Below are 14,245 nucleotides of genomic sequence, written 5' to 3'. Positions count from 1 at the left end.
GTCAATAAATTGAGTCTGATGTAGGAATCCTTGTCGAGATGCTCCAGGGATGAGTGTAGGGCCAGGGAGATAGTGTCTGCTGTGGACCAGTTGTGGTGGTATGAGAATTGGATCTAGGCATTCCGGGAGTATGAAGTTGATGTGCCTCATGACCAACCACTCGAAGCACTTCATTCCGATCGATGTCAAGGCCACCAGAGTCTGCAACCGCCACGCTGAGTCCCTGACGGGTGAGACCACACGCGACCCATGCCGTTGGGAACTCGGCCTGTTGGGGACGGAGCATCGCGGAGCGGGCCTCAGCCAATTTCCGTAGGCCATGGATACGGTGTGCGGCCTACTCTCTGAGTACGCTGCTTTTCAGGGGGCGGAGCGTCGTGAAAGCGGTGCTGCTGCCGATTTCGCCGTCAATGGGGATTCCCAGCCCCGTCGCCGAACACTGATTTTGGCGTCGGGATTGGAGAATCCAGCATCTTAACTATGGTTTAGCCCCTTTGATACTTTCATTGGTTCTAATTCTCAGCTGAGGCTTTCTAATTTATTCAAGCAACTATCTGTCACTTAGAACATGATGTGTTATCCAAGCATTACTTAAAATTAACTCATGTCCATCAAATTAATTAAATGTCCACGTGCACCTGTCACATATTGTTATGGGCCAGGGTTTAGAGAACCCCAAAGTGTATCATGGAGTTCACCTGACCCACAACTTTTAATAGGTTGTGGTATGGGGAGCACATGGTCCACTCTACAGGTATGGTACAGCAGAAATGGAAAAGTACTTTTTAAAGCAAAACAATGTTTATTCTTATTTATTTTTTAAAAATAATTTTTATTGAAAAATTTTGTATTTATATAACAACGAACCGCAATAAAATACCAACAATAACAATAATGATAGCCGTCATAAACATTCGCCCATCCCAATGAACAACAAAACATATTAACAACTTAAATTAACACAATGTTAAGTTACATAACCATAGAAAAAAATAGAAACAATAATAAAGAACACCCCCCTTCCCCCCCCCCCCCATCTCTTATGCCCCCCCCCCCCCCCCCCCCCCCCCGGGTTGCTGCTATTGACCAAGATACCTATCTTTGAGCCAGGAAGTCCAGAAAAGGCTGCCACCATTTATAGAACCCTTGTATTGTTCCTCTCCGGGCAAATTTGACCCTCTCCAATTTTATAAATTCCGCCATGTCACTGATCCAGGTCTCCACGCTTGGGGGTCTCGCATCTTTCCATTGCATCAAGATCCTCCGCCGGGCTACTAGGGACGCAAAGGCCAGGACACGGCCTCTTTCGCCTCCTGCACTCCCGGCTAAAACGATGTTTATTCTATGAACTCAAGTTAACCTTTTTAAAACATACAGTGAACATCTTAGCAACCATCAATTCAAATACAACCCCCAAAGAATCCAACACTAAGTAATCCTTAATAACTTCCCAAACACCATCTAGAAGACAAAAGAAACATAACCTTTAACAGAAGCATGTTAGGTTTAAGTCACTACTCAGAACATTTATAATTCTGAATTCACCAAATGATCAAAAGATAGTCTTTTCATGGCAGAGAAATCAACAGTACAGCTGCTCTACCGAGCTTCAGCTCGAGCACTGAAAACAAAACTAAAACACAGCCTGCAGCAAACAGCCTAAAACGAAAGTAAAAAGCGGACACATCACAGCTCCTCCCACTCTCTGATATCACTGTCGTAGTAAACACCCATTTCTTAAAGGTACTCTCACATGATAATATGCCATTACTACAAAGATAAGGGCCGGATTCTCCGATCCCGCAGCCAAGTTCTGACGCCGGCGTCAAAAGCGGCGCGAGCCACCCCGGCGTCAATGGGCCTCCAGGCACTCAAAAGCCTGCTCACCACGGCCGCGCATGTGCGCAACAGTCGGTGCGAGTTCGCGCATGCGCGTGGGTTCCCGTCTCCGCGCCGGTCCCCGGGCAATATGGCGGAGCCCTACATGGGGCCAACGCGGAGGAACATAGGCCCCTCACGGAAATTTCCCGCACGCGGATTGGTAGGCTCTGATCGCGAGCCAGGCCAGCGTGGAGGCGCCCCCCTCGCCCCCAACAAGGCTGGCCCCTGAAGCCAGAACTCCGAGGTCCCGCCGGGTAGGACCATACGGAACCTACGCTGGCGGGACTTGGCCGAACTCGCGCGGCAGCGATCCCGTGGGCGCCTGAGAATCGGCACCGGAGAATCGGTGGGCCGGGGCATCGGAGAATCCCAGCCCTGGTGCTTGCATTAACCTTGCTTTTGATACATTTTTATTCCTAAATGTTTTGTGGAACAATGATCTATTCATCACGAAGGCCTTTATGCAAGTTTTCTTTTGAAACAATATTAGCTTTGTTGAGCAAATCTCATATTGTTTATCAGAAACCATTGCCGGGATTCTCCGAATCTCCTTACCGAAATCGCACTCGCGAGAGGGCGGAGAATGGGGTGTTGGACCCCCGATCACTGGTCCGACGCCTACCCGCAATTCTCCAGCAACTGGAGAACCGCCGCCAGTCGTGCGCGCAGGTGGCGCGCGCTGGTCGGGGGCCATTGAAAGAGGCCCCCGTGATGATTCTCCGCGGACGAACGGCTGTGTTCGCGCCGGCGTGGTTCACATATGGTTTCACACGGTGGGAGATCGGAGTCTTGGCTGCGGGGGCCATCCTGGTGCAGGATGGGGTGATCCGTCACCGTGGGGGGAGGGGAGGGGAAGGAGGGGGGGGGCGAGGCCGGGGCCCATGATCGGGGGGCCACCGATCGGGGCACGCATGCGTTCTGGGGGGACCTACTTTGGCGCTGGCCCGATGTGCGGGTCCGCCATGTCATGCGGGGCATTTGTGGACCGACAGCCGGAAGTGCAGGGCCCTGTATCAGCAGCTGGAGCACTCCGGGGCCCTGCTAGCTCCCTTAAAAACAGAGAATGGCTCCGGACTTTGTAGAAAAAAGTCCGGAGTGATTCATGCACGTTTTCTCTTTAGGCGTGGGGACATTGACCCATTATTGAAGAATCCTGCCCCATGAATTTGTGGAAATTCCATTTTCTGTCTAAGCACTAAATTTAAAAATTATACTGCATCGATTCTTAAGGGTCCCAAATAAATCAATGAAGCAATCAGTAAATCAATAAATCTGCAATCTATTACTCCTTTTTTTATATTTTAAACTTAATAAAATAAATCAATTAATAAATTAATAATAATATAAATAATAGTAAAGCGAAAGAAATATAAGCTAAGGAAAATGCATTCACTGTGTCTTTGATGGTCCCTCTATGTAGGAACAGCCTTCATCACTGGAATGGGTTACAAGCATTTAAAAGAGTAGAATAATATATAATATCAATAATAAGGACTCAATAAAAAGAGCCTTCCATGCCCTGTAAAGGTATTGCTACTTCAGGGTTTCTCGACATCCTTTTACAGATACATTTGGTTGTCAGAAATACAAGATATATAGCAAAAATGACTTCACAGAACATAACCAGGCCTTGCACCACTGAAACTCCTAAGGATCTCAACCACTCATTCGCCCAACTCAAAGAGTACTGGACTCAGATTGTTTTAATTTTTCCACTTCCCTTTGATGTGTTTTTGCCAAATTAGTGGTTTTTTTTGCCAAATTAGAGTTTTCTTTGGAACTATCTGGAATATAAGTGCAACATTTTGATCCAATCAGGGCACCTGTCCCATCTTTCTTGGCGAGAATATAACCGTGAGCCATTCAGTTTTGTGAGGCCACAGTACGTATATCTAGCGTTTCAGCAGAAAGGCTGTAGAACTATCATTAGCTACTTTCTCCATGATGGTTATTATTTTGGTCCAATTCTCTGGCTACCTTTGCACCCCAACTAAAACGTAACAAGCTGAGCAAGAAATCTATCGTGCAGTGAGGGCCTGTTTTGTTTACTTCTTCGGACTGATAGTTTGTATTAGTAATTGTTCAACCTTGACGTCTCGCATCGCTGTCTTAAGGCCATATGTTCTTTCTCCCTTGTCAATTTTGAGTGTGATGCTAAGAGTGTGATGGAATGAGCTTTTGCTCCGAAATTGACTATAAAATCATACTGAGTCGCCATACATAGATTATATGTTAACTAAACTAAAATAAATGTCATTTCAGTTTGTGAGCAACATATAATACAGTTTCAGTTTTCAGAGAGTGAGATCTTACTCTTCCACTGCTCATCTCATTATTATTCTTGGTCATTTTCTTTCTCTAGTCACTGAGTGGGGTGATCTGTGTGGGAGAAAATTCACTTCTTTGTTTTGTTTTTGATTCCAGTTTATTCCATAATCTAGTGTAACTTGAATGTGATCGTTGAAGAATTGGATTGAAATTGAAATTCGCTTATTGTCATGAGTAGGCTTCAATGAAGTTACTGTGAAAAGCCCCTAGTCCCTAGGATTGATACCCCTTTCTCTCTGACACTCCCCATTTGCAAATCGACTCCCTCAAATATCATTCAAAATAACATCATGCATGGGCTTCAAATATTCTCCAACTCTCCAGATTTTCTGTATCCATCTTTTGGATATTTATCACCTGGTTTACTTGCTACCTGGCCCTTACTTATCCTTATCCAAATAATTTACCCTGTCACTTCAATTGTGCTCATTTCGACATTCCCGTACCAGCCTCCCCGGACAGGCGCCGGAATGTGGCGACTAGGGGCTTTTCACAGTAACTTCATTGAAGCCTACTCGTGACAATAAGCGATTTTCATTTTCAGATATCTGTGTGTTTGATTCAGCATGGTAGCACAGTGGTTAGCACAGTTGCTTCACAACTACAGGACCCCAGTTTCGATTCCAAGCTTGGGTCACTGTTTGTACAGAGTCTGCATGTTCTCCCCGTGTGTGGCATGGGTTTCCTCCTGGTGCTCCAGTTTCCTCCCACAGTCCAAAGATGTGCAGGTTAGGTGGATTGGCGATGATAAATTGCCCTTAGAGTCAAAAAGGTTAGGTGGGATTGCTGGGTCATGGGGATAGGGTGGCGGCGTGGGCTTAAGTGGGGTGCCCTCTCTTAAGGGCCGGTGCAGGCTCGATGGGCCAAATGGCCGCCTTCTGCACTGTAAATTCTATGATTCTATCCCAATTATTTTAAAGTCAGTTTCTCTATGGAATATGTGTCAGTGCCTTGATCACGTAATGATGGTGTTTCACGGGGCAGCACGGTGGCTCAGTGGGTTAGCCCTGCTGCCTCACGGCGCTGAGGTCCCAGGTTCGATCCCGGCTCTGGGTCACTGTCCGTGTGGAGTTTGCACATTCTCCCCGTGTTTGCGTGGGTTTCGCCCCCACAACCCAAAGATGTGCAAGGTAGGTGGATTGAACACGCTAAATTGCCCCTTAATTAGAAAAAAAAAAATTAATTGGGTACTCTAAATTTAAAAAAAAAATGATGGTGTTTCACTCTGTTGGCCCTATTGACCATTTATGGTCATGCTGTTTATCAAGTAGTGTGCATGCATGGAATCTGCTCTTCAATGCATATGGCAAGCCTGCCTATTAATCACTTTACACGTAACTCAACTGCACACGCACGCATTGCCCCCAATGTCATACCACACATTCCTGAACCTTTTGTGATCTTATATAGATCTAGCCTCCTCTAGACTTTCTCCTTCCTATTAATGCCACATTGAAATATTCCATTGAATTGCACCCAATATTCAAATTCCCATTTCCTGATTTGATTTCCTGTCTTACTTGTCTACCCTCAATTAATTAATCCTATCCCAACCATTAGCCCTGGGGAAATCTTGCAGTTCAATAAAATATCTTCATGTTTAAAACAGAAATCAAACATTTCCATTTGATTCCAGGCAGTAATATTTTGACTGCTTGTTCTTTGTCTTAAATTACATCTTTTTTTAAATGTAGCTTACTAAATTACATTGCCTTTCAACATCCCAGAATTGTCTCAAATTCAAACAACAGTGTTGTTGGCTTTCAGATGTTTATTAATGTCCAGTTCATCTTTTATTTGTCTTAGTTTGTAGAATCTCTCCTTCTTCAATTGTAAAGTGAAACAGTAATTGTATGGAAATGGGGCTTAAGTGGTGAAATTGGTTCCTTCCCATGCTACGGCGAGATCCCGATTTCACCTTTGGGAGCAACAGGTTGCATCGCAGACTGTTTGGGCCTGACGCGGTTCTCATTTTTAGCCCCCCTCACTATTCACCGGCCTCGTTTCACTTGAGCGAGAGTGCAACGAGGCTGTAAAATCGCATCCATTGAGTTTTCTTTAGGAATATTTAGTAATAAGTACAATATTTATTGTTAAGTATTTGCTTTTATTGAAGATGTGCATTACTTTGACATACTTGATATAATGTGCTACCATCCAAAGTTATATATGTTGAGTGCACCAGGTAATACCGTCTCTTGTGCTATATTCTTTTTGAATGTTTGTGAATCTAGTAAATGCTTTTATAGGCAGAAATAGGGTGGCATGGAAGCACAGTGGTTAGCACTGTTGCTTCATAGCTTCAAGAAGGCATACGGCATGCTTGCCTTCATTGGCCGGAGCATTGAGTATAAGAATTGGCAAGTCATGTTGCAGCTGTATAGAACCTTAGTTAGGCCACACTTGGAGTATAGTGTTCATTTCTGGTAGCCACACTACCAGAAGGATGTGGAGGCTTTAGAGAGGGTGAAGAAGAGATTTACCAGGATGTTGCCTGGTACGGAGTGCATTAGCTATGAGGAGCGGTTGAATAAACTTGGTTTGTTCTCACTGGAACAACGGAGGTTGAGGGGCGACCTGATAGCGGTCTACAAAATTATGAGGGGCATAGACATAGTGGATAGTAAGAGGCTTTTCCCCAGGGTAGAGGGGTTAATTACTAGGGGGCATAAGTTTAAGGTGCGAGGGGCAAGGTTTAGAGTAGATGTACGAGGCAAGTTTTTTTACACAGAGTGTAGTGGGTGCCTGGAACCCGCTTCCGGAGGAGATGGTGGAAGCAGGGACGATAGTGACATTTAAGGGGCATCTTGACAAATACATGAATAGGATGGGAATCGAGGGATACGGACCCAGGAAGTGTAGAAGATTGTAGTTTAGTCGGGCAGCACGGGCTTGGAGGGCCGAAGGGCCTGTTCCTGTGCTGTACTTTTCTTTGTTCTTTGTTCTTTTGTCAGGGACCGAGGTTTGATTCCTGGCTTGGGTCAATGTCTGTGAAGAGTTTGCACGTTTTCCCATGTCTGTATGGGTTTCCTCCGGGTGCTCCAGTGTTGTCCCACAAGTCCTGAAAGACGGCTGTTAGGTGAATTAGACATTCTGAATTCTCGCTCAGTGTACCCGAACGGGCACCGGACTGTGGCGATTAGGGAATTTTCACAGTAACTTCATTGCAGTCTTATCCTGGGCCAGCCACCCACATTCTTGGTACAATCCAATGAGCGACCTGTAACTTTTTGTTTAAAGTAACAAAATCCTCAATAAGAGAATAAAACCACAAGATTCCACAATTTGTTTGAACAGACATAATAAACTTTACTTTGCAAAGTCAGAAATGTAAATCAATTTACAATATCTATCTTATATTCTTAACATTCAGAATTAACTTGAGATACATGCAAGTTAACAAGTAAAACACACCACATTGCATAATAAATGGCTGGCGCAACCCAGACACATCCCATGAATTTCTGTGCAACCCATCCAGACATTCAGTATCCATTGTGAGTTAAACAATCTCATTAAAACATTGTCTCCCTCACGAGGGATTCCAAACTTTTCACATTCAAAGATCATTGGCGGATTCTCCTAGCGCGCGCATGCGCGGACTCGCGGCAGCCTTGATGGGCCGCCTTTCCGCGCCGGAGCAGCGCGCAGCACTCCGGCGCCGTACTAGCCCCCTGAAGTCCAGTGAACTGCTGGGCCAGGAGGACCGTTGATGCCGGTGTGCACCACTCCGGTGTTCACGTTGGCGTCAACACTTGACCGGGATTTCGGAGAATCCCAGCCCATGTCCTTGCATTCCCTCAGGGCCACTCCAACTCAGTCTGTCTAAAAACTGCAAGCGGGAATCTCCGGTCCCCAGCTGCATGTTTCTCTGCAGTACACCGTTCGCTTGTCAATGGTATATCTCATTTAAGACACCCCATGCTGCCAGGAAACCCATGGGTGGGTTGCACTGTGGGTGGGAGTGCACTGCCCATGGGAAAAGAGAATTCCAACAGCCAGAGAATTGTGGTCGTAGAGTCAAGAGAGTTTTACAGAACAACAAAGACCCTTCAGCCCATCATATATGCTCCAGCTGTCAAACACATATCTATTCTAATCCCATTTCCCAGTACTTGACTTGTATGGCATTTGTTGTCCTTATCCATTATTTTATACAATCACATTAAAATGAAAGGGATCAGGAAAGCCAGTGTATTCTGTTGTAATCTAGAAAAACACCAAAGCCAATTTGTACACCTCAAACACCTACAAACAGCAATGAAACAAATGACCAGTTGTTTTAGTAATATTGTTTGAGGGATAAATTACTGCCTGGGTCCCAGGAGAGCTCTGTTTACTGACTCAGTAGTCATCCAATTGCTCCATTGTGAGTATTGTTCAACCAATTTACTGCAGTGATTTCACCTTTTGTAATGTGTGAGACTCAAAGCATTCTTTCTAGAACAAGTAAGCATATTAGCTGGTTGCAGGTTTGCATTAATTTCTTGCTAGGATTCATATGGTCATAATTTCCTTGTGGCCATTGATATCTGTTACGTCGAGAGAAACTTTTACAAAGGTTCTTGATAGACTTTCTATTAATGAGCGATAAATATCTGATCTTCACTATAGTCTCTGCTGCTAGCACTCCCTTAAACATGTCTGAATTCAGGTTTCAGAGGCACCAGTACATAATTATCCCATTATGTTCATTTGCAATTCCTGAAGTAAAACAGATCTTAAAATATAACCATAATTTCCTTGGATTACAACAAAATCATTGCTATAATTAACCAATTGTATTCTGTGTTTAGGTCATTGAATTAGCATAACTCATACTTTTCTTCAGGAATTGCTAATAAAATCAATAATGACAAAATCAAAAATGGACGATCTATTATAAATGTAGATCGCTTGCAAACTGCGCTCACTGATAAAGTAAATGTATTTGTTATTATTCGTGGAATCATCTAACAATTGTTAAAAGCTTTTTTAAGTGATATTATGCAGTCAATTTTCTTGAACCACTTTCTAACATTTCCCTTTTTTCATTTATATAAGCTCTATTTAAAGCTGTAACCCCAGAAGATGAATTTCACCTCTGCTTTGTTGCTCTTTTCTGTGATGAGCACCTCAGGCACCAAAGTTGTAGCGGTAAGAAAAGAGTGTGATAAGAATACTATTTACTGAAATGTCATTAATGATCTTGGTAATTATTATTATTTTATTGCAGGTGGACAATTCAATGTCACCGATAATGCAAGGTTTGTCTCTTCAGATATTCATTCCTAAATGTTCTCATATTTAACGGTAAAGTTGGTCATTTTTGTTTATTCATTTATGGGATGTGGGCAGTACATGAAATAGTTAAGGATCAATTCACATTAATTTGTTGTGGAAGTGATAAAGATATCAAAACCCTTTGTTTATTTTTTAGTATGCAGGAAATTTGGGATAATTTTCTAATTGCTACTGGTAGCAAGTAAGCATTAAAATAATTGTGACGCCTGAGCTTAAGAATTACTTAATGGAAACGATCAAAATGTGAATATAATTTGTAATTCATTTCAAATGCCTTAGGATAAATTGTTCTATTTTTGATATCCTTTTCTTAAAATTTTGAAACATTAAAAAAAATACAAAGAATTAATGTGCGTGTATTTTGATAGCACCTTTCACAACCACAGGTGTTTTCGGGTGTTTTACAGGCAATTAAGTTGTCATTATTATAATTGTCGTTAGCAAATTGTGCATGGCATAATCCCATAAGCAGCTCCTAGATTGTTGGCTGAGGGAAATATTGGTCAGAATAGCCCTAACTCTCGGATGACTGCCTTGGCATCCTTTACGTAGCACCATAAAATCCCTAGTGCAGAAGGAGGCCACTCAGCCCATCTGCACCGACCCTCTGAAAGAGCACCCCACCTAGGCCCACTACCGTGCCCTATCCTCATAACCCCACCTAACCTGCGCATCTTTGAGCACTGAAAGGCAATTTAGCATGGCCAACCAACTGACCTGCACATCTTTGGACTGTGGGAAGAAACTGGATAACCCGAAGGAAACCCACGCAGACAAGGAGAGAAAATGCAAACTCCACACGCGGTTACCCAAGGCCGGAATTGAACACGGGTGCCTGCCGCTGTGCGGCAGCTGTGTAGTGTAATGCAATGCATGGCACCTGAGAGGGCAGAAGGGGCCATGGTTTAATGTCTTATTTAAAAGCTGATGCTTCGACAATGCAGTACTCCATTACACTGCATTGAAGTGTCAGGCCAGTGTCTGAAGTACTCTTGAGGCCACATGTTCTGCCTCAAAAAGCAAGAATACCACCACTGAACCCAGGGTGATACCTAAGTGGAGTACAGCAGCTGCTTAGATGTTACAACATATGTCAGGTACACATTCACATTTGTTTTAGAATAGGACGGGACAGTAGCACAGTTGTTAGCACTGTTGCTTCACAGCACCAGGATCCCGGGTTTAATTCCTGGTTTGGGTCACTGTCTATGCAGTCTGCATGTTCTCCCTGTGTCTGTGTGGGTTTCCTCAGGGTGCTCCGGTTTCCTCCCACAATTCCAGAAAGATGTGCTTGCTAGGTGAATTGGACATTCTGAATTCTCCCTCAATGTACCCGAACAGGCACCAGAATGTGGTGACTAGAGGCTTTTCACAGTAACTTCATTGCAGTGTTAATGTAAGGCTGCTTGTGACACTAATAAAAATTATTATTATAAAATGTATTAATGAGTAACTGGTATTATTCTCTTTAGTTGTCACCATGCTCCTCTTTCTGTCAATAGATGCCCTAACTGGAAATGCATTTTACTGATTTGAAATATACACCCAATACTATTCCCACGTCTGTACTTTGTTTATTTTTCTTATTCATTCATAAGTTGTGTGCATTGATGGCAAAGCAGTATTTGTTGCACATCCCTAACTGCCCTTTTTCACATTGTTGCACTGGCATCGGGTCACATTTGTCACACGATGTTTTTGGACTGCGTAGGAAGAACTGTGAAAGCTCAGCAGCAATGCACTCAAAGGAGGCATAGATATTCAAACTAATCAGTTTTGTCACATTTCTTGAGATATATATATATAAAATGACCCAATTTCCTCTCTGGCAGCTTCCCACATAAAAAGGGGACAAGCAAAAGAACAGATTTTTGAACATTGTGACACGTGAGCAAAAATCATGACGGAGAAGAACTTTAGTTACTGAGAAAACTTGGTTGCTATTTTACACCTTAAATGAATAGAAATATGGAGAAAAGATAGCAATAACCAAGGATTTTCAACCTTGCTCTTTTCCTCGCCTTTCTACCCCCTCTGCCTACAGGCCTGTGGGTTGTGAAACTTCATGGCAACATTGGCATGGCACACAATGGACTCCTTTTCTCTTCTGTGCACCTGTCAGTTGTTTACTGATGAATGTGCATTAGCTGACAGGTCCGAGCTGGACATGCAATGTAGCAAGGACTTTTTTCCAATGCATGCAATAACTTCAGCCTTCACATATTGCGTGGCTCTCGCACAGCTCTTACTCAGGACTCTCCTCAGTCTCTAATTTTATTTTGCAAGTCTGACATACAGGAATTGATGAGGTGACATTTGTCTTCAGCCCCTGTTACAAACTCTGCTCCCTAGCACTGACTCCATCCTTCTCCCTCACAACTTTGAGGCTGAAAAAGATGGTTCTCAGCATGGTATAGTATTCAACCTGGAGTTCAACCAGCAACACCATATCCTCTCTATTTACCTCTGACCGTCTTTTCTTATGTCCAGACTCGATTATTTTGTTGCTCCCCTGGCTGACCTCCCATGTTCCACCCTCCATAAGCTCAATTGAATTAAAAACTCTTCCACCTTTATTTCAACTTGTACCAAGTTCTGTTCACCCACCACATTGGCTTTCTTACCTACATTAACTTCAGGTCCAGCATCACCTCAAATTTAAAATTCACATCCTTATACTCAAATCCCGCCATGGCCTTGTCCCTCGCTTTCTCTGTAACCTCCAACCTAATAACCTTTTGTGAACTTGTAGTTTGTGTAGAAATGTGCATAGCATATATCCTCTTAAGTGGAATACCCAACACTGACCAGCTCTCCCTTCTGAATCACCTTGAACTAATGAGGTGGCAACAGTAGTTAGCACTGCTGAAACCTATCTGAGACCCGAGTTCAATACGGTTTTGGGTGGCTGTCAGTGTGGAGTTTGCACTTTCTAACTATAGGCGTGGGTTTCCGCCAGGTGCTCCGATTTCAAAGAACAAAGAAAATTACAGCACAGGAACAGGCCCTTCGGGCCTCCAAGTCTGCACCAACCATGCTGCCTGTCTGAACTAAAATCCCCTATTCTCCCGGGGATCATATCCCTCTATTCCCATCCTATACATGTATTTGTAAAGACTAAAAATCACTACCGTATCTGCTTCCATTACCTCCCCAGCAGCGAGCTCCAGGCTCCCACCACCCGCTGTGTAAAAACACTTGCCTTGTACATCCCCTTTAAACCTTGCCCCTCGCACCTTACACCTATCAATTAACTCTTCCACCCTGGGATAAAGCTCCTGACAATCCACAGTCCAATGATGTGCGCCTTAGGTGGATTGGCCATGCTAAATTGCCCCTTAGTGTCCAGGTTAGGTGGGGTTACAGGGATAAGGCTGGAGAGTGGGCCTACGCAGGCTGCCTCCTTCTGCACTGTAGCAATTCTGTGGTTTTATTCGATTGTTCTAACTTTGCACTCTTTGAATTCCAGCCTTATACATTCCAGAATTTGCATCATTGGCAGCTTTGCCTTCAGCAGTTTTAATTTTATAATCAGGAATTCCTCCCCTAAATCTTTGCTAATTTAAGATGTTGCTGAAAACCTAACACTTACATCAAGTTTTTGTCACCTTCCCTAACATTCTTTCTATGGCTTGATGTTAAAATTGTCATATGTGATCCCTGATCTGGAGTCACATCGGCTGATTATGGGGGGTAGACATCAATACGGTTATGGATCCAAGGCGGAATCAGTCGAGTTCAAGGACAGGCAGGGTGCAGGCAGTTGCAAAGGAGCTAAAGGGGTTTATGGGACAGATGGGGGGGGTACATCAGCAAAGGTTTTGGCAGCCGAGAGCAAAGAGTACTCTTTTTTTCCCATGTACACAAAGTGCACTCCCGAATTTACTTTTTCATTATGGATAGGACGTTGTTGGTGGGGGTGGTGGACGTTGAGTGCTCAACAATGGTAGTGTCGGACCATGCCCCGCACTAGGTGGACTTGCGGGTCAGCAAGGAGGGGGGCCCGCGTTGCATTGGAGGTTAGATGTAGGACTATTAGCGGAGGAGGAGGAGGTGCGTGTGTGGAGGAGGGAGGCCATTTGGAGGTATGTGGAGATAAACGATACAGGGGTGGTCTCGGCAGCTATGGTATGGGAGGAGTGGTGAGAGAGGAATTTATCGCGATACGGGCACATAGGAAGAAGGTGGAGCGGGTGAAGATGGATAGATTAGTAAGGGAGATTCCCCAGGCGGACAGGAGGTACTCTGAAGCCATGTAGGCGGGGTTGTTGAAGGAGCGGCAGAAGGTGCAGATGGAGTTTGGGTTGCCATCCACAGGGAAGGCAGTGGGGCAGTTGAGAAAGGCGAGAAGGGCGGTGTATGAATATGGGGAGAAGGCTAGCAGGATGCTCGCACACCAGTTAAGGAAATGGGAGGCGGCAAGGGAGATTGGGAAAGTGAAAGACAGATGGGGGAATATGATTTTGGACCCGGTGGAGATGAATGGTGTCTTGCGAGGGTCACTTTAAGAAAATGTGGTTATCAAATAGCTGCAGTGATGTCATTGTGTGGGTGGAGCTGAGCTGTGTTTCTGGGTTTTACTTTTGTTTTGAGCTGGAAGCTGTTTTGTAGCTGAGTTTTTGGTTTCGTTTTCAGTTGCGGAGCTGCATTCAAGCAAGAAGGTGTATTTTGAGTTCTCTCTCTGCAGGCTAAAGAATGTCTCCAGACTACTTGATAATTTAAAAGTGATATATGCTTTCTCTGTAGAGAATTC

At 44.1% G+C, this 14,245-nt stretch overlaps 1 protein-coding gene across 1 annotated transcript in view; it reads left to right on the top strand.

Annotated features, from left to right (window-relative positions):
• Positions 1-14,245, top strand: part of LOC119970933 (low choriolytic enzyme-like) — a 104,309-nt gene that overhangs the window by 27,041 nt on the left and 63,023 nt on the right. The window contains exons 2-3 of the mRNA XM_038806043.1: positions 9,253-9,345; positions 9,425-9,455. Of these exons, the coding sequence (XP_038661971.1) occupies positions 9,280-9,345; positions 9,425-9,455 (97 nt within the window). The 5' untranslated portion in view covers positions 9,253-9,279. The remainder of the gene's footprint in view (positions 1-9,252; positions 9,346-9,424; positions 9,456-14,245) is intronic.

The sequence above is a fragment of the Scyliorhinus canicula genome, chromosome 9 (assembly GCF_902713615.1).
Source record: "Scyliorhinus canicula chromosome 9, sScyCan1.1, whole genome shotgun sequence".
Taxonomy (NCBI): Eukaryota; Metazoa; Chordata; class Chondrichthyes; order Carcharhiniformes; family Scyliorhinidae; genus Scyliorhinus; species Scyliorhinus canicula.
The sequence above is the reverse complement of the archived record's forward strand: the minus strand, read 5'-3'. Positions and strand labels throughout refer to the sequence as shown.